This window comes from Pholcus phalangioides, unplaced genomic scaffold (assembly GCF_987345545.1).
Source record: "Pholcus phalangioides strain wild (caught in Gottingen) unplaced genomic scaffold, Ppha-v1.0 ptg000042l_1, whole genome shotgun sequence".
Classification (NCBI taxonomy): domain Eukaryota; kingdom Metazoa; phylum Arthropoda; class Arachnida; order Araneae; family Pholcidae; genus Pholcus; species Pholcus phalangioides.
This window is the reverse complement of record NW_028301628.1, coordinates 37229312-37256996: the sequence shown is the minus strand read 5'-3', so window position 1 is coordinate 37256996 and position 27685 is coordinate 37229312. Positions and strand designations below refer to the sequence as shown.

The 27685-nt window shown below is 40.4% G+C and overlaps 1 protein-coding gene across 1 annotated transcript; it reads right to left on the bottom strand.

The window, feature by feature from the left end:
• Positions 1 to 544: 544 nt before the first annotated feature.
• Positions 545 to 11457, bottom strand: Tmtc4 (Transmembrane O-mannosyltransferase targeting cadherins 4). The gene has a single exon (XM_089254690.1). It carries the CDS (start codon positions 11187 to 11189, stop codon positions 8865 to 8867), a length of 2325 nt encoding a protein of 774 aa, XP_089110816.1. The 5' UTR covers positions 11190 to 11457; the 3' UTR covers positions 545 to 8864.
• Between the last annotated feature and the right edge of the window lie 16228 nt (positions 11458 to 27685).

The following is a 27685-nucleotide window of genomic DNA, read 5'->3' as shown; positions in this document are numbered from 1 at the left end:
TAAATTAAAATTTGAAAATATAAAACTTATCGTATTTACTCGCATATAAGACGAGGTATAATTTTAGTGATCAAAGTAAAGTATATAACGTAGATTTATTAATTCAACTCCTTATTTCAATTATTCACAGATAATAGCATAAGATTTTTAGGATGAGACGTATTGTATAGGGGTGCTCATTATACGTGTGTGGTGTTAGAAAATACTGAGGTGCTCGAGCTACCACTGTACCACCGGATCTGACGTAATTGTCGGGATCCCTGTGCCTGGCCACGACCTCCTATATAACTAGGTGGCCTCCTATATAACTAGGGCTTTATCTAGGTGGTCGTGGCCTGGCCCAACGTCTTGAATCAAACGGGGGCGAGGGTGTAAAAGTATTGAGATCTTCCACCAATTCTGAACTTATGTCTTTCATAAATTTTGACTTTTCATTTATTCTGGAACAACTTCCTAAAACCATTGAAAATATTCAGTTTTTGATGTAGGCAATCCCAACCCGAGTTCGGAATATTATATAGTACTTTGAAAAAAATAATGATAATTCACCATCATATCAATTTAATGATACCAACTTAAAAAATACATACAACATTTAGCTACATACCTGTAACAGCCAAATCACTGAAAAGTGCAACTTTTTTTTTTTTTTACGCAAATAAGAGCATACCGTCGATACAGGGAGCCTGTAATAATACATAATTATGATGTACGAGATATGCAAGAATCACGTATATACTAATTAATATGTGTATCTGAGGAAATAACAAAAACAACTTTCGAATACAAACCAGGTTGTGATACATATGACATAGTATTCAAATATGAAAGAAAAATTGTTCGAAAAACACACTTAAAATAAAAACACGAAAAAAATATAATAAACATAACTGCAAGAAAAACGTAACAAACGATAAAATTATTAACCACCAAAATCAGAACTATAATAATAAAAATTTGTACCATGAACCAACATACTCAAAACACAAAAATCTGCGTTATATGCAACAAAGAAATCTTTCTACCCTATCAGATAGAGGTTTTTTTATCGATGTATAATTTCAAAACGGTGGGAAAATCGTGAAGAAATTGGAATGAGAATCACTTCTTTCGCTGAAGATGTACTGATACCACGCAAACAAGTTATGGGTCATATTGACCTCAAATTAAATCGGATAATTAATTAATTCGATTCTTGGTTGGTCCAATATAGACTGAATAGAGGTTAACGTGCTGGGATATATATCGATAGTTTTTTTTTTTAATTATGGAACAATGTTGGTGTTGAAAACTGCTGAGAGCACTAGAGCAAAACCAATAGAATATCAATAGTCGACCCTCTTCCATAGGTAACGATAATTCTGTGGTGTTTGGTCAGAACATGGTATAACTCCAAAATCACATTTGTCAGATATAAGCATTTTCATTGTCATTTAAAAATCAAAACTAAAGCATACACACAAACACAAATTAAAATATCATACATCAGCATGTTGTTTAGCCACACGTAGGTATTTGTGCATTTATCACACTTCTAATTAGTTATAATTAGGAAAACTTTGGCTTTTTGATCGATAAGTAAGTCTTTCTAATTATAACTAAGTCTTTCTAATCATAACTAATGGAGATATCAGAACATGATATCTCCAAAAAATGATGTTTTGATCTATAATTTTTTTGGAGAAATCATGTTCTGACCAAACACCAAAGAATTACTTTCGATGATTGATACATTTGTATTTAATTCAATATGTATTCATTTTTTGCACACAGTAGCGTAAACATTATTACACTTGATACATATGCAAGAAAAATATTTTTCCTCTCAATCAGTTTACTTGTAATCCACACATGAGCTGACAGGACCCCAGAGCAATTCTAATTATTTTTTTTTTCCTTTTTACACAATTTTTCTATGGGGGGGGGGGGGGGCTGTCTTCAGAATATGAGGGTCATGAGTTTACTTCATGTCAGTATAATAATGACAAGTTTTACAACTAATGTTGATATAAACATTGTCTCGTCCTGGCTCAAAGGAACCTTAACAAATGAATCAAACGCTGGATGGAAAAAGTTTTGAACCAATTTTTATGTACAAGCAAGGGAAAAAATTCATTTAAATTTCAGCCTCAGAAAGGTGTTTTAGGATATTCAAAATAAATACCAGGAGGATCATTACCGATTAGCAAACATTTATATCACTCTTTTACCACAAATACACATATCCATTTAAATAATTTCACAATTGTGAGGCAGAAAAATAGCCCTTCATGTTAATTTTCATACAATTTTATGCAACATCGCGCATTCAGGCAAAGAAGAGACAGACATGAAATCGTCAACATAATTCAAAATACACTATCAATATGCTGTTCCCAGTAAAAATTTTTCATCTGAAACAATTTTTTTTTTTTTTGAGTAGAAATTCAAATGTTACACTTTTTTGTATTAATGATTTTAATTTTGAGGGAATTCAATGTGTTGGGACATTAATAATAGCGAAAATACACATATATATATTGTCCATAATACAAGAGATTCCATCATGAATTTTATTTCGGAAATTGATGATTGTCAGTGATATGATTTTTTTTAAATATTCGAACCGGGTTATAATTTTAACGTGCTCTACACATACTTCCGAAAATACATCTTTTCCACATATACTTTTGACAGTAAAAAAAAATTACATTATCAATAATCAATAATTGTTTCAATATAATTTCATGTGCAAATTTAGTAAAAGACTAAACCACTGTATATATATAAATTGCATCTAACACATCATTCACAAAATAGTTACTCCACATAATTCTGATCTCGCATCTCTGAAATAGTTTTTTTTTTTTGTTAAATTTTGTTTATTGGTAACAGATATGCACACATGCTTTTATCTATTTCCACAAGCTTATTTATTACTAAAACACACATTTTTGTTTCGACATTTATAGACAGGATATTTTGCTTAGTGTGTGAAAATTTGATGTTCATCTATAGAAAAATACATAAACATTTTCATTAGAAAATTTGTTCGGAGCATCAAGATTTAAAATGTCGAACAAGAATTTGAAATATTTCTAAAATCGTGCGCAACTTCAGATACAGTTGGGTTTACCTTGTTTAAAACCTCATAGGGTCTTCCACCTCATAGGGTCTTCAACAAAGCAAATTTCTTGAACAATACTTATGAATGACTATTCAGTCGATTATTCATTTTGCTGTACCTTGAGTTAATCGAGATAGAGTTAAAAATAGATTCCAAATTGTGTTTGACGGTCCCCATGGTCTAATTAACGTTTCAACATAGATATGTCAAACTGAGATCACTTAGCAGTTGAGTGGTTTCTCATTCAATAGCAATTAAAGAAGAATGTGTTTAACAATATGAAGAAAAGAAGATGTTGGGGATCAGATCTTTTGGGGAAAAAAAGACAAAAAAATTTATTGACCATAAAAAAAAACAATATAAATGATAATAAATAATACAAATACAAAATTTATCACTTTCATGAATCCTTAAGCCCATTGAAAATGTCTGTAACAGTTTTCTTTTCTTCTCAACAAATCACTATTCTTAACTGAAAAACCCAGGGTCTGAAATTATATATTTGTAAAGCAAAATCTTACTAATGGTCTTTTTAATGTTATTGCAATATATAATTTTCAATGTTTTATCTTAATCAATTTCAGTTAATTTAAAACACTTTTAGAGGGTTCGAAACTCAAAAATTTCTCTAAAAGAGATTTATTATGCCCCCCAGGCCCCAAAGAGTTAAGATACCCCAGACTCCACCTATGAGTGATTTTTCATCATGATGAAATTTCATTAGAAAGTAATCCGATTCAACAGAGAAAAAATATTGACAAAAAATACATAAACTTGTCGGGGGGGGGGGGGGGTGTAGATATTAAACTACCTAGCATGAAACATGTGAGAAAAACCTCAAACACAGAAACTTCCATGCTTTGAACAAGTTGAAGCCAACAACATTGTTTTAATTTACCTACTGTCATGTCAACATATTTCTATGTGAGAATTAATATTGTGGAGAATGTTTAGTGAAATAATTGAACATCAATTATTGTTAAATATGAATATACAGTATTTTATTTATTTCATTCTCTTAAGTGGTCATTAATGTCCCGTAATATCACTTTGATAGAATAAGTTGTCATGGAAAGAAATTGAATTCACATTCTTTTTCACTGAATTCTGACTTTAAACACACCCTGTATTAAGCTCCGTCAAAATTTAATCTCATAATTTAAATGAACAATATATTTGTCATTTAAAACATCTTATTTTTCCCAACGAACATCAAATTTTGAATAAAAGCAAGTATATTTTTACTCATCTTTTTTGGACACCAGTTTCGAAATTTAAATATACTGTATATATATATATATATATATATAGACTTCACAAATATACGACAAGGTCACAAATATAAAAATAGGTGCACTATTTCCAAGAGATTCACACTTTTTATTATTATTATGTATAAATTTTGAATTTTGAGAATGCAAAGTGCAAAATGTGTCTGTGTGGATAATTACAGTGATAATAATTTATATAGCGACTATACTGGCAGGCAACATCATTTTATGATAATAATTTTCTTTTTTGATATTTTTTTTTTACTTTGCTATTATGGAAAAACCTGAGTGTTGAAAGCATGAAAGCACTGGTGCTAAGCAATAAATTTCAAGCTATAGTTTCGAACAACGGATGATTGTCCTCAGAAATACTTTTGACACAAAAGCACATGTATATATATATTAACTATAACCATTCACAAACATGGTTACTCGTACGAAAAACACAAAACCTACTTGTCCTACCAGAGCACGCAATAGACTGAAACAATATAAAGCTTCTGGTTATTTATACTATGTTGCGAAGAAATCTTGTCTTCGTATAAGTAAAATGAATTTTGTTTCATTCCTTTAAAAAATTATTATAAATTGATAATGATCCATATACAGCTGAACTCGGTAACAATGATAAACAAAAAAAAAATGCCTAGCATTAGCTAACACAAGAAGTTCCTCATGAAATCTGCTATTGAATGAAAATCCTGTTATCGTTAACCAACACGACTGTTTTTAAAAGTTTGAATTAAAATCAGACAAAACATGAACTGTCCACAGGCATAGCATTGGAGACGAATCGTAGATGATGATCCAGGGACATATAAAGCACACCAATTTCTCCCACTTTGCAGTAGTGGAAGCCAAAATCAAGATATGATGCTTAAATGCCACTTGACGCCTTGAGTTATGCATTTGGCAGACAATTTTTTCAATAAGTATGGTCAATAGCATGCAATGGACCTTGAAACAAAAGAGTGGAAATGATGAAATGCTTCTTGTGTTAACGCATTATTTAGGGAAAGGCACAAAAAAGTTCACTCACATGAGAATATCTAAAAAATTTGTTCGTATTAACCATACATTTACTTCAGCACCTGTAAAAAACTTGAAATTTCTAATGAAACTAAAAAGCAAACCAAAGAAGGTATTAGAAATCCTTCATATCAATTATGATCTCATATTTACCGTGCTCATATCGAGTTCAACTGTATATTTACGAAAAGCTCAAAACTACATGCTTTAAGAACATCAAATTCAGTTTTGCCCATAGCAAAACTAAATTCAATGTGCAAACGCATGCAACTCTAATGATAGATTATCCTATTCTTTAGATGCTGGAAGCATAAACATGAAACATAAAAAAAGTAAACTAACATTTGAAGTGGACTTCACGAGCACATCCTCTACACAGAGATCATAGTCATAGTAGTAAAATATCAATTATGTATTGATAGAACATTCCACAAAAACTGAAACCGTGACGATAGCTAAAATAATGTACATTTTATGAATGCTAAATATAATAACTTTGTATCCGCAACACATATTTACAAACCTAAAAATTACTTGGCACTTCGCTGTATATACATGTAGGCCTACAGACGAACTTTGATATCTCAGTGCTCACAGATATTGATCATACTTCAAGTTATAAAAGTTTAACTGCACCTATATCAGTACCCTGAAGTACTGACACCATTGATCAGCTATAGCAATATTTCAAACGAACAGCAATATAAATGACATTACAAATGTGAAATGAATAAAATGCAACCTCTTCAATCAGGGCTATCTAAACATCATGGATCCTCTTACCTAGCTGAAAGTAACCGCCTACTAATTCTCATTGAGGTCCCTTCTCAACACACCCTCTGATTTCTTTTTCATCTGCATGGACCTATTTTTTCTGAGTGAGGTAAGAAGGGCTTGACAAATATTATGCACCCAGTCACCATGGCAACTAAATCATTAGTATTAGCCCTCCTAAAGTTTTTTATACAATGATAATCTAATTTGCATCAGTAATTTGTTCCAAGACTGACGCCATAAGTTTAAAAGACATAAACTGGGGTGAACGTCAAAGGGCATCAAGCTTTGCTCAAAATGCACGTAACGGAAAAAAAAAAAAATTTTAAGATGAGACGATGTAAATACGAGGTAATGGGAAAGAGCGTCGGAAGCTTATAGCCGTGTGGGTGCTTGACTTGAGTTTTATGAAGAAAATTTTGATTTCTAAATTAATTCTGGGGGTGCTTGGACCCATGCTACAGAATCACCACTGGCAAAAGGGGTATTACTATTATACAGAGAAAAACTTTAGGTACCATAAAAGTTATACATGCCTGGTTATCAAAATGAAAATTATGACAAAAAAATTCTCATAACTTTTCATCAGCAACGCAAAAAACATGAACTGCCAGAGAAAATTATAAAAAAATGTTAGAGTGTTTTATTCACAAAAATAAATGTGTTAGGCTTTCAAAATTGTGGCTCAAAATGTCTTTTGAACCGTCAAGCTTTGGCGGTAAGACAATATGCCACGTACACCAATGGTGCAGTTAGTCAATTTAGAATGCACAGAAGCATTTTACTAGTACACCCACATGCAATACACAGAGACATTTCGTTTTCTATGGGGCCATGAATTAAGATGGCCCTGTCTCTAAATAAATCAGATAGAAAATTTTAACATAAAGTCTTTCTTTTGTCACTGGTCGGTGATCAGTGGCAAGTTTTTCCAAATTCACGATTCAGAAAGCTTTTGATGGCAGCATTCATGCTTGTGATTTAAGTTGCAACCTTTTTCCTTAACTGTTTAAACCAGTGGTTCTTATTCAGGGGTGAATCACACTGAAATTTTAACACATTTTTTAGCTTCTGTTTGCAGAAATGCATCATGCTGAACTCACATGTTCCCAGTTTAAATGAACTTGGAAAAAAAATTTACCTCTAAGGCCGGTATATTACACTATAAAAGTTTTCTAAAAGTTCTTTTATGAAATTTAAAAATTCAACCAGTAAGATTATCGTTTAAGATTAGTTGCATTTGCTCGAATGTAACCAATGAGATTTATTGGTTGGATTTTTTAAGTTTTACAAAAGGGGTTTTATCAAACTTTTAAGTGCAATATTAGCCTTATAAGTAATTTTCAGATGTTTTTGCAAAAGTTTCTTTTTCGGTTAGTGCATATTTGTTTTCCATTTTTATTGAAAAAAAATACTATTACTATCCAGAAAGTAACAACAAATTTGAAGAAAATAGCAGTTTAGGCTGTCTTTTCGAGCATCAAATCACGGAAATTAGATATAAACAATAATCTTGACACTACTTTTTTTTTTGCATACACAACACAATCGGCTATGATTCCGTACATGAGACTGCAGACAAATTGGCAATTTCTCATAGCAGAAAGGTTTTGGACCCTTGAAAACGTGTGTATGGATACAGGATTGACAGAATCGTTACATTTTGATAGTGAATACCTATTCTTGCAAATTCTACACCAAATTTTTTGTGTCTGTCACTGTTTGGCACCACATCTTAGTGGCACATTTTGGGTAAGAAATTAGGATTTCTTTCGTTGGTATAAGACCGATTTCTGTTAGAAACTGAAGAGGTCTCTCATCAAAATGAAACGTTCTCATTAATTTTTCCATTTTTCATTTGTCATGAAAAACGGAAAAATAAATTAGCCAAGGATGCATGTTTAGCAGTAATGTACGCAAGAGCATTTAGACGCTTATGTCAATGAGAATTGGAAACTGTTAAAAAAATAAGAACATACCAGTCACCAATAAAAAAATTTTGAAAGAGCCAAAACGGCCAAGTGACCTAAAGAGAGAAATCGCCAATATGGTGGCAACCTCACTTATAGAGTCATAGCCATTTCAAGGGCAGTGATCGTGACTCACTGACAGAATATCAACCACATAAAACTCAATAGCTCATAAAATGGCTATTTAAACACTGACTGCTAGGGGTTAAAAGGTGCTGTTTCGGAAAGCGCAAAATTCATTGCAATAGAAAAACCACAGTTTAGATAGATTATTTTAGCTCTTCAATATGGAGATGAATTATTATTTTTTCCCCAGGATGAAGAAAACAATCTCAGGTTGCAAAAACACTTATTTCTTAAAAACGTATGGAAATGAACTTACACTGCATAATAAGGAAATCATGATGATTAAATATACAGATTACACAGTAGCTATGAATGTGTCAAGCATTATAACTTTCACAACAGTGTAGAAAATCTTGAAATATCATGAATGCTGTGATGAACATGAATGAGATTCTATGATGTTATTTTGACGTAGATGACAACAAAATTTTAGATTTTAGTTCAGAGAAATCTTTCACATGATTAAACAAAGGTATATTTTTCCCATTGTTTATGTCCAATACATGTTTTTAACAATCATTTTCCCTTGGCCGTGACTCTGTTACCTTTAGAAAATATCGGAACATCCCAAAATGTTTCAGAACATAATCAGACACGTCCAGCTGCTTTGTATAGAAGCTGCAAGTTTTCCTGAGCGCTTTTCATGTTGCCGTTCAGTTTGAGAGCTTCTTTATATGCCGCCTCTGCTAGATTGTACTTCTTCCAGCGATGATAAAGAACTCCTAAATTTGTGTGATATGTCGGATTGCTCCCATTCATGCGAATCGCTTTCAGGAAATGCTTCTCGGATTCTTCATACCTTCCAGCTTTTCCGAGAGTGTTGGCCAAATTGAAGTGCAGAGATGCTTCTGATGGGAGATATTTCAATGCTTCTCTTGCGACAGCTTCTGCTTTCTGCAACTCTCCGATACTATCCAACATTATGACCATGTTGTTCCAGGCAACAAGATGTGTGGGTTGTAGCGCTGTTGCATTTCTCCACGCTCGGTATGCACCATCATATTGCTTTTGTTCCAGATATAAATTTCCCAAGTTATAATAGCAATCAGGATAACGTCTCCTGCACCTTATGGCCATCAAATAACTTCGCTCTGCTTCTTGCATTTTTTTCAAGCTCGACTGAACTATGCCCAGGTTCATCCACGCAGCAGCGAAATCTGGTCTGATTTTAATGGCAGAAACTAATAAATTTTCAGCTTCTATGAGCTCGCCCCTATCTTTCAAAATATTAGCGAGATTGTTCATGGCTTGATCATATGATGGGTTTAGTCTTATCGCTTCTTTATAACCCTCAATAGCAGACTCACTGTCCCCATGATCAGCAGCATTTTTCGCAATGTTATAATGAACTTTCGCATTAAGCGGGCACACTTTCAATCCTGATCGGAAAAGTGTCTCTTCAGTACGCCAATCTGACGTTCTTTGCATGCAGCGAACAATGAATGCAACAATTAACAGAAGAAACGAGCCTTGTACAATTATATGGTAACTTTGCTGCGAAGCGACAGTCAGTTGACGGATACCAAGCACTACGAGGATACAAAAACCCATACTTGGAAGATAAAGAGCTCGCTCTGCAACAACAAATCCGACTCTAAAAAATAAATTCGAAGCAGGCAGGAAAGGCACAAGGATGAAAGCAAGAGCGATGCACAGCAACCTCCGAGTCTTTCGATTTGGATGCAGGACACTGTAATACACGAGTACGCCAAAAGCAATCCAAAACACAGCGACAGCTAGCAAACGCCCATCAAACAAAGACCGTATAAGCGGTATACAGCCCATAGACCAGTCGAAGCACAGCCAATACGGATGAAGCATCAACCACGAGTTAACCGCATAGACGTAGTTATAGTTCATGACTCTGATGAATACATTTTCCTCAAATGACGCAGGATTGTCAACCTGCTGGAAGACTGGTGGTGTGGATCCCATGACATACCATCGCATGGCCAACAAAACAAAGCTTCCCAATGCTAAAATAAGCTGCCTCAAAGTAAATAAGCTCCACTTTTTATTCGCAGGAACAGCGTGTCCGGGGAGGAGATGCGGGTCGTTCTTAACTCTTGTATGACACAAAACATGGAGTAAATCAAACTTACACACTATCACCATATCATAAACGCAACAGATACCTATAACGGTGATTCCTTGCTCCTTGCACAACATAGAGGTCCCGGCGAGCAACAGGCTGAGAACCAAACAGTACGAAGAAGCATGCGGTACACATGCCACATCCTGCGGGGAATGTTTACGGAACGAACTCGCATAGCACAGGAAGGAGAGGAGGAAAAATATGGCACATAGTAAATCCGCTCGACCCACAACGGCCGAAACACTCTCTGTGTGGATCGGATGCACAGCAAATAGTAAGGCACATGTAAAGGCGGCTTTGGGTGCCCCGTCATCACCGAGGACACCGCAAAAGATGAGTGACGACACTCTGAGGATCAGGACACTGACCACTCCGTGGAGGACCACGTTCACCAAATGAAAGCTGGTGGGATCTAAACCGAAAACGCGGTAGTTAATCCTGAAAGTAAGTACTGTCAGAGGTCGGTACGACTTGTGACTCGCGTTGTGAGTCAACTTTGTTCCCCAAAAGTCATTCTTGAATACGTTAGAGAGCGGCGTGTCGGGCCTCACGTCGAAGTTGTTCGTGACGGCCTCGGTGTCGTCGAAGACGAACTCCCCGCGGACACTCTGGGAGAAGCACACGCAGGCGGCGGCGAACACTATCAACGAGGACCAGGGCAAAATACGCGAGGACACTGGCATGCAAGTGTCCCAGGACGACGGGCTCTTCAGCTTATTGGAGGGTGATAGAACTTGGATCTTTCCATTTCGCGTCGGAACCGTTCCGTTTTTGATATGATGAGGATGATGGTCCGTCGTCGTGCTGTGAGCGACCATAATTCTTTCTCACACACTTCAAAACATGAAAATCCAACGCATCGCTCATGAAAATATTTATTTTAAAAATTTTAAAAAATAATTAAACGCAATTTAAAAACTCGCTCATCGCCGCATCAATCACTCGCTCATCGCTCACCAATTGAAATAACTGAACGTAAAAACGAATAAAAACAAAAAAGAAGCGGAAAAAAATTACTTGTCTCAACTCATCAATAACGCATCGTGAATTAAAATCCAAGTTGAATAATGTATGAGAGAAAACAAAACAAACAAATAAATCGGTTTCACGCATCGGACTTACATGATACGCCAGACGAGACCGACACGATGTAACGAAATAACACAAAACAAAACTAAAAAAAATATCTTCTGGCGTTTGAAGGTGGATGAATTGCAAAAATAAAAACCCTTTTCTATTTACTTAAAATCATGTATTTGTGGAAATATTCCATAGAAAAATTGATCTTTTCTCTTTGAAAGTTTTATACTTTTCTTTTGGAAAACAATATTGAAACCTAGTGATGAAAACTTAAAACTGTTAAAAGGTGCTGATGTTGGTGCGTGAGTATAATTCAATGCACGGCTGTAGCCAAAAATTTCTTTCCTGAAGAAACCAGTGTCGTCTTAAAGCCGGGTTTTCCTAGGAGTAGATTTTTCGTGCCGCGCGCAACGTGAATCACCCAGCGCGACACGCCGTCCACTCACCAATAAAAATTGGATTGGATTTTAGGTTTATTGGAGCAAGGACCAGTTTGGTCAAACTGCGCCAAAACACATGATTATAAAAAAAAGATTGCCCTTTTGTCATGTCGAAAAATTAAAAAGGCGCATGATAAAAAGCAGCATGAAACGTAAAACAATGACATGAATTGCAAAACTATGATTTGTTATAAAAACCAATGGCCTCGATGAATTTAAAAATGCGAGATCATCGCTATTGTCATTTAAAATGTCATGAAGTGAAAGATGACTATGACCAAAAGCGGTCGTAAAATGATGACGGTGATGTGAACAAGTAAAAGCATGAGCAATGGTCAATGGACTTTGACAATGAGGGCACTCTGGTTGACTCTCTCGCAATAACAAATATGATTGTGTGAGGCGACTGTGTCCTATACGCAACCGAGCAAGCAGAACTTCCTCCTTTCGGTTAGTTCTGCAGCTCGAACGCCAATGGTCAAGTGTGGGCTTGATGGCATATAATTTGTTATTTATCTGATTGTTCCAATGATCCTGCTAGCGGCGATGCATCACTTCTCGGAGGATTGAGAAGTGGTCACTGGCAAGAACCAAAAGCCTATTATCTATGTTAGTTGTTGTTCGAGCTGCGTTGTCTGCTTTTTCTTTGCCCGGTATTCCAACATGACCTGGTACCCAGTAAAATTTAACTGTGACCAATAAGAAAAAACAGTATGACTGTTTCCCTACAGAGCGCAATACGGCTCACGACAGCGCTTTACGTCGGACGTTATGTGCTGACTGCTTCTGGAGGAGTCAAATGCGTCTTGCGCCACGCGTTTTGCGATGTTCTCTTCCCTCTTGTGTGCTTTCTTCCCTCTCCTTCAAACCAGGGCATGCAGACGACAGAGTGGCTGATGCCAAGGCTATATATATATATACTATATAATATAGCCGACCTGCTCTGATGCGCCACGCTAGGAAAACCCAAACGCGTAGCGTAATTATGTAACACGTTTCTGTCGGCGCGAAATGGTCTAATTCGGTTCACGCGGCGCTAAAAATCTATTACTAGGAAAACCCGGCTTTATGTATGGATCTACCCGGCAGTGGTGTCGGAACCGGGGTGCTGTGGGTGCTCAAGCACCATCATGCAGGAGGGGTCCGAGCATCCTAAGATTGATTTTAAGAAAATTTCCTGCACTACATAAAGCTCAAGACGAACACAAACAAGTTCGAAACACTGCCGACTCTCCGGCAACTCGTGCAACTCGCCAGGGTAAGAGCCGCAACTAGATGCTGGGTAAGCTGGGACAAGCATGAATTTTGGGCACCCCCTTTTGTGATATTGCAGGTGAGATTAAAGGGTGAAATTTAAGTCCTTTCTGGTCCGGGTCCTGGGGAGTTCTCAAGTTATTTTTCGTATTTTTTTTTTTTAAACTGGTCCGCAAGTTTATTTTTCCTATTTTTACATCTTTTGCTTCTCTGCAAATTATTTCTCTTGTATACGACAACAGAAGTTTGCGTTCTCAACAGCTCCCTACGATCCAAGCCCACAAACTGAACTGAATGGCAAGATCAGTTCTTTCTCAAGAGCATAAAGCCAGGTTTTCCTAGAAGCAGGTTTCTACAGCGCGTGCAGCGTGAAAACTCTGATTGGTCAAAAAAAACCTGAATTTCAAGTTTTTAACCAATCAGCAGCGTTTTCACGCTGCACACGGCGCAGAAATTCTACTCCTAGGAATAGTTTTTTTGCGCAGCGTGAACCGAATTAGACCATTTCGCGCCGGCAGAAACGTGTTACATGATTACGATACGCGTTTGGTTTTCCTAGCGTGGCGCATCAGATCAGGATGAGAGATACGGGGGGGGGCAACGCCCCCCCCCTCCCCCGCCCAGCGTCAAAGGTGAAATTGACTGATCTAATGTATATATGCATATGTGAATTGACATCATCATCATCGTGCCCCCCCCCCCAGACTTCCAAGTCTATCTCCGCCTATGCTTGGCGTATACCTGCTCCTGGAGCAGATTTCCTGTGCCACGTGAATTGCCCAGCGCGACACGCCGTCCACTCACCAATAAGAAAAGCAGCATGACTGTTTTCCTACAGAGCGCAACGCGGTTCACGACAGCGCTTTACGTCGGGCGTGATTGGCCGACTGCTTCTGGAGGAGTCAAATGCGTCGTGCGCCGCGCGTTTTGCCGCTATTCTCTTCACTCTTGTGTTTTCTTTTCCTTCCCTTCAAACCGGAGTATGCAGACGACAGAGTAGCAGATGCCATGGCCATATACTATAATATAGCCGCCCTGATCTGATGCGCCACGCTAGGAAAACACAAACGCGTTGCGTGATTATGTAACAAGTTTCCGCCGAAGCGAAATGATCCAGTTCGGTTCACGCGGCGCAAGAAGCCTATTCCTAGGAAAACCCGGCTTAAGAGCACAAAGAGCCGTCAGTAATAAAGCGCCTAGAATGAAGCAGACGACAGCAAAAGTTTTCGTTCACAACAGCTCCCTACGATCCAAGCCCACGAACTGAACTGGATGGCAAGTTCAGTTCTTCCTTAAGAGAACAAGGAGCCGTCAAAAATAAAGCACCTAGAATGAAGCAGACGACAGCAAAAGTTTTCGTTCACAACAGCTCCCTACGATCCAAGCCCACAAACTGAACTGGATGGCAAGTTCAGTTCTTCCTTAAGAGAACAAGGAGCCGTCAAAAATAAAGCACCTAGAATGAAGCAGACGACAGCAAAAGTTTTCGTTCACAACAGCTCCCTACGATCCAAGCCCACAAACTGAACTGGATGGCAAGTTCAGTTCTTCCTTAAGAGAACAAGGAGCCGTCAAAAATAAAGCACCTAGAATGAAGCAGACGACAGCAAAAGTTTTCGTTCACAACAGCTCCCTACGATCCAAGCCCACAAACTGAACTGGATGGCAAGTTCAGTTCTTCCTTAAGAGAACAAGAAGCCGTCAAAAATAAAGCACCTAGAATGAAGCAGACGACAGCAAAAGTTTTCGTTCACAACAGCTCCCTACGATCCAAGCCCACAAACTGAACTGGATGGCAAGTTCAGTTCTTTCTTAAGAGCACAAGGAGCCGTCAAAAACAAGGCACCTACTGTAGAATGAAGCAGACGACAGCAGAAGTTTTCGTTCAATTTATATATTTTTTTCGGTTGTTTCTACGAGCAAAGAAACAAAGCGAACTGAATGGCAAATTCAGTTCTTTCTTTGGAGTGTGAGGAGCAGTCAAAAACAAAAAAACCTAGAAATGAAGCAGGGGACAGGTGAAATGAGAATTTCCACTATTTGATTTCGTGTGATACAACTAAACATTGTGGAAATAAGAAAAAAACTCATGCCCCACCCCCTCCCCAAAACTGTCACATTTTTATATATTTTTATAATCTATGGACCCTGAAACTCGGAGTCAGTAACATCGTGCCAAGCACAGCATCATGGGCCCCCGGGCCAAATGATTTTCCTGAAGCCCTACCAGGCAAACTTTTGAAAATCTCAACCAGATCCCATTTTTGTGAGGTGCCCGGGTGGGCCCATGCCTTAGACGGCACTGGTGCCAAGGTCTCCTATAATGGGACCAGGATCAAACGAATGCCACCAAAATTATTGAATTAATAAACACAAGATTTTTTTCAATTTATTTTAGTAAGGTCCTCAGGAAATTTTTGGGGGCACCTGCTCCGGCTCACCACTTAGTGTTTGCAAAGTACTGTTCTCATATACATATATATTTTTAATTAATTACCAGAAAAATTTCAAATTTCGTCCCTGTTCAAGGTCGTTTAGTTGAGGAATGAGAAAATTATTTTAGGACTCCTTTTTTTCCCTTTCTCCTTCCTTGCATTAAATATCTTTTATACGCATAATTTATGTCTACAATAATTTGCTTGAAGGACTAGTAGGGGCTCCTGGTGGGCTACTCACTCGCTTCCACACTTTTCTGGTCAACCTTTTGGTCGTTCACTAACCTGGTCACTCCTATGCTTACAGACTCTCAAAATCAATCTATTGGTCATTCACAGCTCTGGTCCCCCCACTCTAAAAATTGCATATAATCTCCTATATTGCATAAAGTAGCATGTTATTTTGTCGTTCAGCACAGATAGCAAAATTCTGTGAACAGAGAAACAACAGATCTGAGCAGGTGTAAAAATTAGAATGTGTCCCCTACCTTCCTACCTGGGGGAAAAGTCAGAAGACATTTCATGTAATAATAAAATTTTTCCTTTCTGTGCGAGAGGGTCTCAGTTCACCAATGGCGTCCCCCCCCCAGTGCCGTCTTAACGCATGTGGCCACCCGGGCACGGCCCGGGGGCCTCAGGAGAAGAGGGGCCTCACAAAAATGAGAATTAGTTGAAATTTTGAGAATTTGCCTCGTAGGGCCTCACAAAAATGAGAATTAGTTGAAATTTTGAGAATTTGCCTCGTAGGGCCTCAGAAAAATCACTTGGCCCGGGGGGCCCATGATGCTCTTAAGACGGTCCTGCCCCCCCCCCCCATCCTGGAGCCAGGTCGCCCTAGATTGAGTACTTTGGTGGGCGAATTTATAGTGTAGAAAAACAATAAGAATACTTGTCTCGGGCCCATGCTACCATTGTGTGTGTGTGGGGGGAAGGATGTCATGGAGCTCACTTAAACCATTGATAGTGGATATTTGATTTCGTATTCAGGAGACATTCACCGACAACTCAGCGGAACCCCACTATGAATATTGGCAGAGATAGGCTAGAAACTGTGGAGGGGGGGGGCACGATGATGATGATGATGTCAATTTATCGCATTACTATGTCAAAACTCCTGTGCGTATATTCCTATGTACATACATTAAATCAGTCGGCTACGTATGCAGAATTTTCTCGAGGGAGGGCTTTTCATTTTTTTTCTAAAGAGGGTGGCAGGTTAGAACCAGGGCCGTCTTAAGAGCATCAGGGGGTCCCCGGGACAAGTGATTTTTCTCATGCCCTACCTGCCAAATTTTCGAAAAATTCAACTACTCATTTTTTTGAGGCCCCCTGGCTGCGCCATTCTTAACAAACGCAGTATATTGGTAACTTTGTAATATTAATTGTGATGCTATAAGAAGTATTTTATTCATTTCACGCGCATTCGCTAGCTGTAAACAAGTATAGGAATAGATTAAAAGTATTAAGAAGTCGAGGCTTTTCCCACTCATTATATAAAAGAGAAATTTGATATGATGAACATATTTATCAAATCTATGGGTGGATTCGACCGATTTAATGCAGTTTTTTCCTCCAATTTTCCCTCGTTTTTCGAATCAGAATATCACAGAAATTTTGTGGAGGACTTCATGAAGTGATGGGAATTTGTTTCAGGGGAGGAAAAAAAATTAGTTGCACATGTCGCCACCACGGGGGGGGGGGGGGGCGTTTTATTAAGAAATGACACATTTAGGCAAACGTTTACAATTTTAACGATTGTTAAACACTTTTACAACTGTTACTGCAACAAAACATGTTCCACATGATGGCCATCATTTTCAGATACCATGTGAAATTTCAAGTTCGCATGTTCCACAACTGACCGAAGTGTATGCGGGGAAACGTTCAACACGTGGCGTGAAATGCTGCCTTTAAGGTCAGGTAAAGTTCTTGGATTGTCGCGACCTACCAGACGTTTCAAATGCTCCCAAAGACAAAAAACGCAGAGGTTAAGGTCCGGGAATCGGGGAGACCATAGATTAAGGAAGTGCCGACTGATGACACGTTCTTGTGTAAAATGTGTTTTAAGAACATTCTTAACACACACTGCAATGTGTGGAGGAGCTTCGTTTGCATAAAGATTGTGTCTGCAAGGCGCAGTGACGTGCTTGCAGAGCCGGAACAATTTCGTTCTGTAACAGCAATGCATATCGCTTCCCGGTGACCGAACATGTCACTGGACCTGTAGAACGTAACTCCTCGTAGATGTAGGAACCGAGAATAAATGATACACTGTACTAAATCCACAGCATACCGTCACTTTTGGTGAATGCCACGGAACCTCTAAGGTAGCGTGCGCATTTTCTGGTTCCGAAATTCGGCAGTTGTGAGTATTCACTGCACCATCCAAGTGAAAATGCGCTTCGTCTGTCCAGAGGATATTCCAAGGTCATTCTGAATCGACCTCAACGGGAGCTAGAAACTGCAGTGAGAACCGGAGTGAGCGTCATAATCATATTCCGATATTATCCGTCGGATAACATTGGAGGATATTCAGCATGATCTTATGGACAGTTGAACGTGGCCTGTGCTACACGCCTGACACTAGTGCTGCTACCACGAGAATTCTGAAGCTCTGTCCTCTTCCACCTGAAGCGAAACCTCCTGTACTGCATCTATATGAACGGGTTTTCTTCCTCTTCCAGGACGAACAGCCAACGATCCTGTGGTTTCAAATTTCCTTATAATACTCCGAAGGTTTTTAACATTCATTGGACCTTTTGGAATCCTCTTCCAAGTCCGATATTTCCGTAGAGCAGTTACTGCGGAATTGCTGTTTTGGTAAGGCAATTTGACCAAGAAAGCGTGATCTCGTAAACTTATCGTCATTGTGAGCAGCAAACACATTGAGAAACGAGTTCTCCGCGAATGTTTCTAGATTTTATAACAGCTGCGTGACATCACATAAATTTACGCGTTTACTGCTGGAATTAAAAGTGAAACGTCCTCTGGTGGTGACGTGTGCAACTAATTCCCCCTTCCTGAAACAAAGCCCCATCACTTCATGAAGTCCTCCACAAAATTTTACACTTTTCTGTCGACTGGTTTCACTTGTAGTCTACTTTGAAATAGGGTCTTTTAATTATGGACGCCCTGTATATAGGAGGGGTTTGTAAAACAGGGTGGGCAAAAAAGTCAGTAGAAAATTTAAAAATTCATAAAAACCGGAAAAATAACCGAAATAAAAAACTGTTTGCAGGGTTAGCATCGCTAGGTCAAGGGAATTTCTTTAAGACAGGGAAAAAATTCTCAAAACGGCCGATAGGTGGCGCTGACGTACACAAGTCAAAGAAATATATGCAAATAGCGAACGAACGCCTCTAAATCGTTCATTACAGCAGTATGTGTTCTACATGACCACCACCACAGGGTATGACACATTGCAGGTGAGTCACAAATCCAGCAACGGCAGAGGGCAGCAGCTCCGGATGCATACATGACACCTCTCGGAGGATCGCATCTTTTAGCTCCGACAGATTGGATGGCCCGGATCGATAAACTCGGGATTTCAAATAACCATAACCAGAAGTCTGCCGGAGTCAAATCTGGAGACGGAGGAGGCCATGGGAACTTGCAACGCCTGCTAATGATTTTGTCTTCCCCGAACGTCTGTATCAGGAATGCTTTGACCGGAGTAGTAGTGCGACTAGTTGCTCCATCTTGCATAAACATGACGGTAGGAAGTGCATCTCTTTCACGCAAACTAAACGTTGCTGGATTTGTGACTCGCCTGCAATCCCCTGTGGTGGTGGTCATGTGGAACACATACTGCTGTAATAAACGATTTGGAGGATTATGTTCGTTATTTGCGTATATTTTCTTTGACTTGCGTACGTCAGTGCCATCTATAGGCTATTTTTTTCTGTCTTAAAAAAAATTCCCGTGACCTAGCGATGCTAACCCTGCAAACCGTTTTTTGATTCGAAATGTCTCATCATTGCCGCTGTACAGCTGCGGTCATAGTGGAGCGATGAGCTGAAATGAAAGGATGAGATGATGATTATCCATCCGCAGAAGAGGGAAAGAAAATAAAGGGCGAAGTGGACCAATCAGCAGATCGAGGTGAAAACCAATATGTTTGTTAAACTCCCGCATCTCTTTGAGGGGCCTCTTTCTCTTCTTTGTCTCGCTGCTCGAGTATGTACGGTGTAGAACAAAACAATACAATTGTTTTTGTTGTTAGTCTATATTATCCACTCCTCACACAATGTGTTTGACCTTAGGGTTTTAAAAAGGGAATATTGATAGGTTTTTGTTATTTTTTTTCGTTTCATGATTCCGACTGGGGAGTCCCGACGAAATAATATGTATTTCTGTCGTTGAATAAAACGTGATACTAAGAATTTCCCTTTCTAAATGGGAAGTTCGATTTTTGTAATCAATATCTGATACCATGCAGAAAAAAACTGAATCGCAGAACCTTTCCACGCATCGCCGCCGTTCTGGAACAAGCTACAATCGTTCGATATATACGAGTATGTTACATTCAAAACCCTTTGAGTGTACATTTACACTGGATTTTCTTTTCTTTTTTGTGCACGAACCAAAGTATGACGAAAAAAGAAATTATGAATAAGTCGAAACTTGACACGTTTCCCCCATCAAGGAAAGGGGAAAATTCCGCTGTAGATCCTTGCACTCAAATACATAAAGACTGCATTGAAAGTTGAGCAAAAGCTGAATCAGCCATTTTGTGAAATTCAGATTGGTCAGTTTTTTTTATCCTCATTTTCTATAACTCTTCCTTTCTAGACAGAGCTGCTTAAGAGTTTTTCAACCAGCTTTGTGTCTAGAGACGAAGTGTTGCTGTTCATGCTGTAACATTGACAACAAACCTAAGATGACAGTCATCCCTCATCAAGTACATTATCCAGGGCCGTCATCTGGGGGGTCCTGGCTTTTGACAATACACTAAAAATGGTATATATATATACACTGAAGAGCCAAAAAAACCGGTACACCTGCCTAATATCGTGTAGGGCTCCCGCGAGCACGCAGAAGTGCCACAACACGACGTGGCATGGACTCGACTAATGTCTGAAATAGTGCTGGAGTTAATTGACACCATGAATCCTGCAGGGCTGTCCGTAAATCTGTAGGAGTAAGAGGAGGTGGAGATCTCTTCTGAACAGCACGTTGCAAGGCATCCCAGATATGTTCAATAATGTTCATGTCTGTGGATTTTGGTGGCCAGCGGAAGTGTCTAAAGTCAGAAGAGTATTCCTGGAGCCACTTTGTAGCAATTCTGGACATGTGGGGTGTCGCATTGTCTTGCTGAAATTGTCTAAGTCCGTCGGAATGCACAATGGACATGAATGGGTGCAGGTGATCAGACAGGATGTTTACGTACCTGTCACCTGTCAGAGTCGTATCTAGACGTATCAGGGGTCCCATATCACGCCAACTGCACACGCCCCATACCATCACAGAGCCTCCACCAGCTTGAACAGTCTCCTGTTGACATGTAGGGTCCATGGATTCATGAGGTTGTCTCCATACCCGTACACGTCCATCAGCTCGAAGCAATTGGAACCAAGACTCGTCAGACCAGGCAACGTGTTTCCAGTCCCCAACAGTCCAATGTCGGTGTTGTTGGGCCCAGGCGAGGCGTAAAGCTTTGTGTCGTGCAGTCATCAAGGGTACACGAGTGGCTCCAAAAGCCCATATCGATGATGTTTCGTTGAATGGTTCGCACGCCGACACTTGTTGATGGCCCAGCATTGAAATCTGCAGCAATTTGCGGAAGGGTTGCACGTCTGTCACGTTTAATGATTCTCGTCAGTCCCGTTCTTGCATGATCTTTTTCCGGCCGCAGCGATGTCGTAGATTTAATTTTTTTACCGGATTCCCGATATTCACGGTACACTCGTGAAATGATCGTCCCATCTCTCGTGCGCCAACTATAACACCACGTTAAAACTCACTTAAATCTCGATAACCTGCCATTGTAGCAGCAGTAACCGATCTAACAACTATGTCAGACACTTGTTATGTTATATAGGCGTTGCCGACCGCAGCGCCGTACTCTGACTGGTTCCATATCTCTTTATTTGCATACGCATGCCTGCACCAGTTTTTTTGGCTCTTCAGTTGACTTGAATGGCCCCTTATCATGTGTTTTTATCCAATTCGAGCCATATGTAGCCGTTTATTACGAGAAGTTTCTAGACTTCGGATGTGACATGCAACAAAAATTAAAGCATAGGGAGTAAGTAAACATTGCGCAAATTTTTTAATGTGTAATTTATTTCGGGCTTTCCAGAAGCCCCCAACACATAATAAGAATAAAAAAAATTTACAGCATTTTGACATATAACACAAATAATTCGGGGCTCGGCATTTTTTTTCTCTCCATTGGGATATAATTCGCAAACTTGAAAGAATTTCTCTTAACTTCTACGATTGTTTTAAAAATAAGTTTTTAAATAAATTCCTTCTCATAATACAAGAAAAAAAAGACTAGAAATTTAGTTTTGTAACGAATCTATTTTCCCAGTATGGATATTTTTACTAACTCTCTGTGGCCTTACAGCACCTAATGCGTTTTGTTTGTTTATACGTTGTTAAAAGAAGTTGAGAAGAGAAAATCTATCTTCCAAGAGAAGAGAACGTGAGTTGGAATGTGGCTTCCGTTCTGTACGGTTGACTGTTTTGAGTGTGCTTCGAAATAAAGCCTTCTTCTTTAAGTTCCGCAGTTTCGTGCTTTAATTGGACACCCCTCCAATATCAAGGGTTTAGAACTATTCCGCCATCTCCCGGAAAAGAGACGCACCTCCTACACGACGTCCCCTTATAAAACTGGCGCCCAACGTCGTGGCTCGAACTCAAGGCAGTACGAAACGGACATTCGAACTCGGTTGTGAGGTTCCTGATAGTGCCTAGAAGAAATGGCTTACCTGGCCAAAGGTAAGAAACGTGATTTGATCCTACTCGCTCTAGAATTAGGAGAGGAAGTTCCGAATGATTCGCGTGTAGTAGATCTCAAGCATATAATAACAAAGTCCTCCGGTTATGAGGAAGAATTCGTGAAAGCCCTGCTGGCTACTATTATCGGAGAAAGAGAAAGAGAAGAAGAACGAGCCAGAATAGCCGAAGAAAGAGAGAGAGAGGAAAATCGCTCTAGAATCACCGAAGAAAAGGAACGAGCCAGAATAGCCGAAGAAAGAGAGAAAGAACGAATCGCACTAGAACGTTCGTTTGAACTTGAAAAGATGCGGTTGCAGCTTGAGTTTCAACGACTCTCGCAACCGGCAGAAGAGTCATCCGTCGCTCTCATCGATCAGCCCAAGTTCGACGTGAAGAGGTTGATCCCGAATTTCAATCCGAGTGAAGATGATATGTCGCTATTCCTAAAGTTGTTTGAAAGACAGCTAAAATTCTTGAAAGTGGAGAAGGTGAACTGGGTTGCGTATCTGCTGGGAGTTTTGCCGAATGAAGTTGCTAAACTCATTGCTCGAGAACCTGAAGATAAGGCTCATGATTACGACCACATCCGGGAGGTTCTCTTACACCGTTTCAAGCTGAGTGCGGAAAGGTTCCGGCAGCTCTTCTCTACTCACAGAAAAGCACCTGGAAGTACCTGGAAGGACTATCATTTCGAGATCCAAAGTTACTTTGAAGGCTGGCTGTCCGAACTGAACATTGGAAACTTTGACGAGCTGAAAGATCTAATGATTTCGGATCAGATGAAGAAGAGGATCCCACCTGAAGTTAAAGAACATTTTCTGGATGTTTGGAGCGAGTGGACTACCCCTGAAGAGATCGTGGAGAAGCTGGATGCTTATGATAACCTTCGAAACAAAAAGAGCGAGATCCAATATGAGAGGAAGAGGTTGCAGTCAAAGCAACATGAACCCCTTAGGTCCCCAGTGCGACAAAGAGACTTTCATTCTAATCAACGTGCGAATCCGGAATCGGAAGATGCAGGACGTCATCCTGTCTTAAGATGTTATGGTTGTGGGGAACCTGGTGTTACCAAGTCCCGATGCCGAACGTGTAATCCTCCAACGGATAGACCAGGACCCAGTGTCAACGCTTTGGACTTATACAGTTTATCATCCCATCCTAATATGGAATCGAAAGATGCCAGTAGCAGTCATATCCGAAGATGTTACGGATGCGGAGAACCTGGTGTCGTCAAGTCCCGATGTCGAACGTGCAATCCTGCTACGAACACCCCAGAAGTTAGTGTCGACGCCTTGGCTTTTTACAGTTTCTCAACTGAGAGACGTCAAAGAAATGCTATCGAAGTCATGATCTGTCATAAGCGTGGAGCAGTGTGTGCTGACACGGGTGCCACACATTCAGTGGCAGGGGAGAAGCTATACCATCTCCTACAAGAACATGGCTTGCCCTTTTCCCGCAAGACTATCGTTATGAGACTAGCCGATGGATATGCTCGTAGAGCCGAAGTCCTAACAACGACTGTGGACATCAACGTTCAAGGTAAAATGGTTCCCACCGGGTTGATGGTGCTTCCACACGCCAGAGAAAACCGAACCCTTCTCGGTATGGACTTTCTCGGAGATGCCGGGATCGTCCTGGACGTTCAGCAAGGAAAGTGGTACTTCTCTGAAGCTCCTGAGACGCGATATCCGTTCATCGAGAGCCCATCGGAAAACAGTGCACTCCTGCTGGCACTACCTGCTGAATCACCCTCATATCGACTTCGTGAAGATGAAGGTACCCACCTCACCCATCAGCAACGGGAAGTCCTTGATTCTCTCCTTGAAAAGTATCAGAGATGTTTCAAACCAGGGGGAGAACCGACCCCTTTCATCGAACACCGCATCAACACTGGTGACCATATGCCCGTAGCTGTTCCTCCATACAGAATGAATCCCACCAAAAAAGAGATTCTGAAACAAGAAATCGACAAGCTCTTGGCTGAAGGGATAATTGAGGAATGCGAATCCCCATATGCGTCCCCCGTGGTACTCATCCCCAAGCCTAATGGTACAATTCGCTTGTGCGTCGACTACAGGAAACTCAATGCCATCACCGTTGCTGACTCTTATCCTCTTCCACGAATGGACGACCTGCTCCATGAGGCTCGACCTAAATCCTTCATGACAACTATTGACCTCCGATCAGGCTATCACCAGGTGAAGATGCATCCCGCTGACCAAGACAAAACGGCTTTTGTGTGTCCTTTTGGTACTTACCGATATCTACGAATGCCGTTTGGGTTGCGAAATGCTCCTGCCACCTTCCAGAGGCTAATAGATCGATTCAGAAGTGGACTTGGAGACATTCTTACTCTCACTTATCTTGATGACATCATAATCTTGTCAGATACCTTTGAGCAACACTGCGCAGATCTGCAAGCTGTTTTTGAAAGGCTCCTTGTCTTCAAACTTCATGCGAACAGAGAGAAATGTCAGTTCGCGTGCTCTCGTGTAAAATATCTAGGATTTTGGATTACTTCTGAGGGTATCGAAGTAGATCCCGACAAGGTCTCTTCAATTCAAAAAATCCCCCCACCAAGGAACATCAAGGAGCTACAATCCTTCCTTCAGACATGCTCCTGGTTCCGTAGATACATACGGGATTTTGCCGAAATTTCTCGTCCACTCAGTGATCTGACAAAGAAGAAGGTTCAGTGGCATTGGGAAACCCTCCAGCAACAGGCCTTCGAGACCCTTAAAAAGAGGCTGACCAGCCCTCCTGTGTTGAAACAGGCTGATGGAACCATACCATATATTATTCGCACTGATGCAAGCAACTATGCCCTTGGAGCTGTGTTACTCCAAAGCCAAGGGTCGGATGAACACCCTATTGAGTATGCTAGCAGACTTCTCACAGCAGCGGAACAAAACTATTCTACGACGGAGAGGGAGGCTCTTGCTGTAGTCTGGGCCTTAAAGAAATTTCGTGGCTATGTTGAAGGAGCGGAAATAACGGTAGCGTCCGACCATCAACCATTGAAGTGGCTTCTCAATCTCAAATCGCCATCGGGAAGACTTGCAAGATGGGCGCTGGAATTACAATCTTTCAACCTGAAAGTACAGTATATACCTGGAAAAGTGAATAGTATAGCTGATATGTTGTCACGCCCAGTCTGTGCTGAAGTGAATTCTCGCGAAGTTTTGAATATATTTGTGGCTGACCTACCAGCAAGAACTCCTAGAACTATTCGAGAGTCCCAACTTGGCGACGAAGATTTGAGGAAAATTATTCAAAGCTTTGAATCTACCCGGAAAACTGAAGATTACGCGAACTGGACAGAACGTGGATTCGTGTTGAACCAAGGAGTGCTTTACAGATATGCCCCAGATGCCGACTCAGAAGAGGCCCAATTGGTCATACCGAACAACGAGCGTGAATCCATACTTCGGTATCACCATGATGATCCAGCAGCTGGACACTATGGGGAAGAAGGAACTTATCATAGGATTGCAAAGCGCTACTACTGGACTGGCATGCGAAGATACATCGCTGACTATGTGAAGAACTGTCCTGAATGTGCCCGTTACAAAGCAACGAATCAGAAGCCGGCTGGACTACTTCGAACTCCCGTGTATTCTCAACGCTTTGAGATCATCTCTATTGACTTGTTTGGACCATTACCCAAGACCGAAACCGGTAAACAGTGGATCTTCATTGTCGAAGATTGTGCCACTAAATGGGTTGAATTGTTTGCCCTCGACCGAGCTACTGCTCGTGAGTGTGCCTCCGTCCTGATCGAAGAAGTGTTCATGCGGTATGGGATACCACGGCGGATTATAAGTGACAATGGACCGCAATTCGTTAGCTCGGTTCTACAACAAGTGTGCTATACGTTAAAGATAGACCACAACATTAACCCAGTATACTTTCCTCAAGCTAACCCGGTGGAGAGGAAGAATCGAGATTTGAAGCCTCGACTAGCAATTCTTGTTGGGGATACACACGATAACTGGGACTCCAAACTCCCAGTCATTCGCTTTGCCATGAACACTGCCAAATGTGACTCTACTGGTTGTACCGCTGCGTTTTTACAATTTGGACGAGAAATGAGGACCGTGGACGACGTAGTTCAAGATTTGCGGACGGTGGTGGGAAGTGACAACTTCGTATCTGAAATCACTCCTTACTTGAAGCGTTTCGCATCGATTACAAACTATGTAAGGGATCGGGTCGAGATGAAGCAAGACCAGCGCAAGAAATATTATGATCAGAATCGTCGTCAACTGTTTCTAGACCCTGGTGACAAAGTATGGGTATCTTTGCATTCCGTCAGCAATGCTAAGAAAAAGTTAACCTCCAAATTCATGCCGAAGAGAGATGGCCCTTATCTCATTTTGACGCAGAAATCTCCTACATCGTATGTGGTTTCAAGTCTAGAAAAGCCCACCGAACCTATCGGAACCTACCACATATCGGCCTTGACACCTTTCCGGGGCACTGAGACTACGCCCGTGGCCCCTCTAAAACCAAGAGGCCGTCCACCCAAAATGACAGCTAACCCTAGTCGACGTCCTCAGAACCGGTGTGACTCGAGGACTGAACTTCGACCTGAGACAAGAGTGTCAGCAGTTGCCCGGAGCTTCCCGTTCTGTTCGTCGGAAACTACTCCCAAAGGAAAGATGGCTGTTACTGGCTCCTCGCCGAGACGTCGTCGGAGCCAGAGGGGGAGATTGTAACGAATCTATTTTCCCAGTATGGATATTTTTACTAACTCTCTGTGGCCTTACAGCACCTAATGCGTTTTGTTTGTTTATACGTTGTTAAAAGAAGTTGAGAAGAGAAAATCTATCTTCCAAGAGAAGAGAACGTGAGTTGGAATGTGGCTTCCGTTCTGTACGGTTGACTGTTTTGAGTGTGCTTCGAAATAAAGCCTTCTTCTTTAAGTTCCGCAGTTTCGTGCTTTAATTGGACACCCCTCCAATATCAAGGGTTTAGAACTATTCCGCCATCTCCCGGAAAAGAGACGCACCTCCTACACGACGTCCCCTTATAGTTTTGTTTTATCACACCTTTGGAGATTAGATCCAAGGCATTAGATTTTACGGGATGTTTCAGAAAGGAAGCTTAAAATATCATAACTTGGAAACAACAATGATAGATAGAAAAGGTGAAACAAGT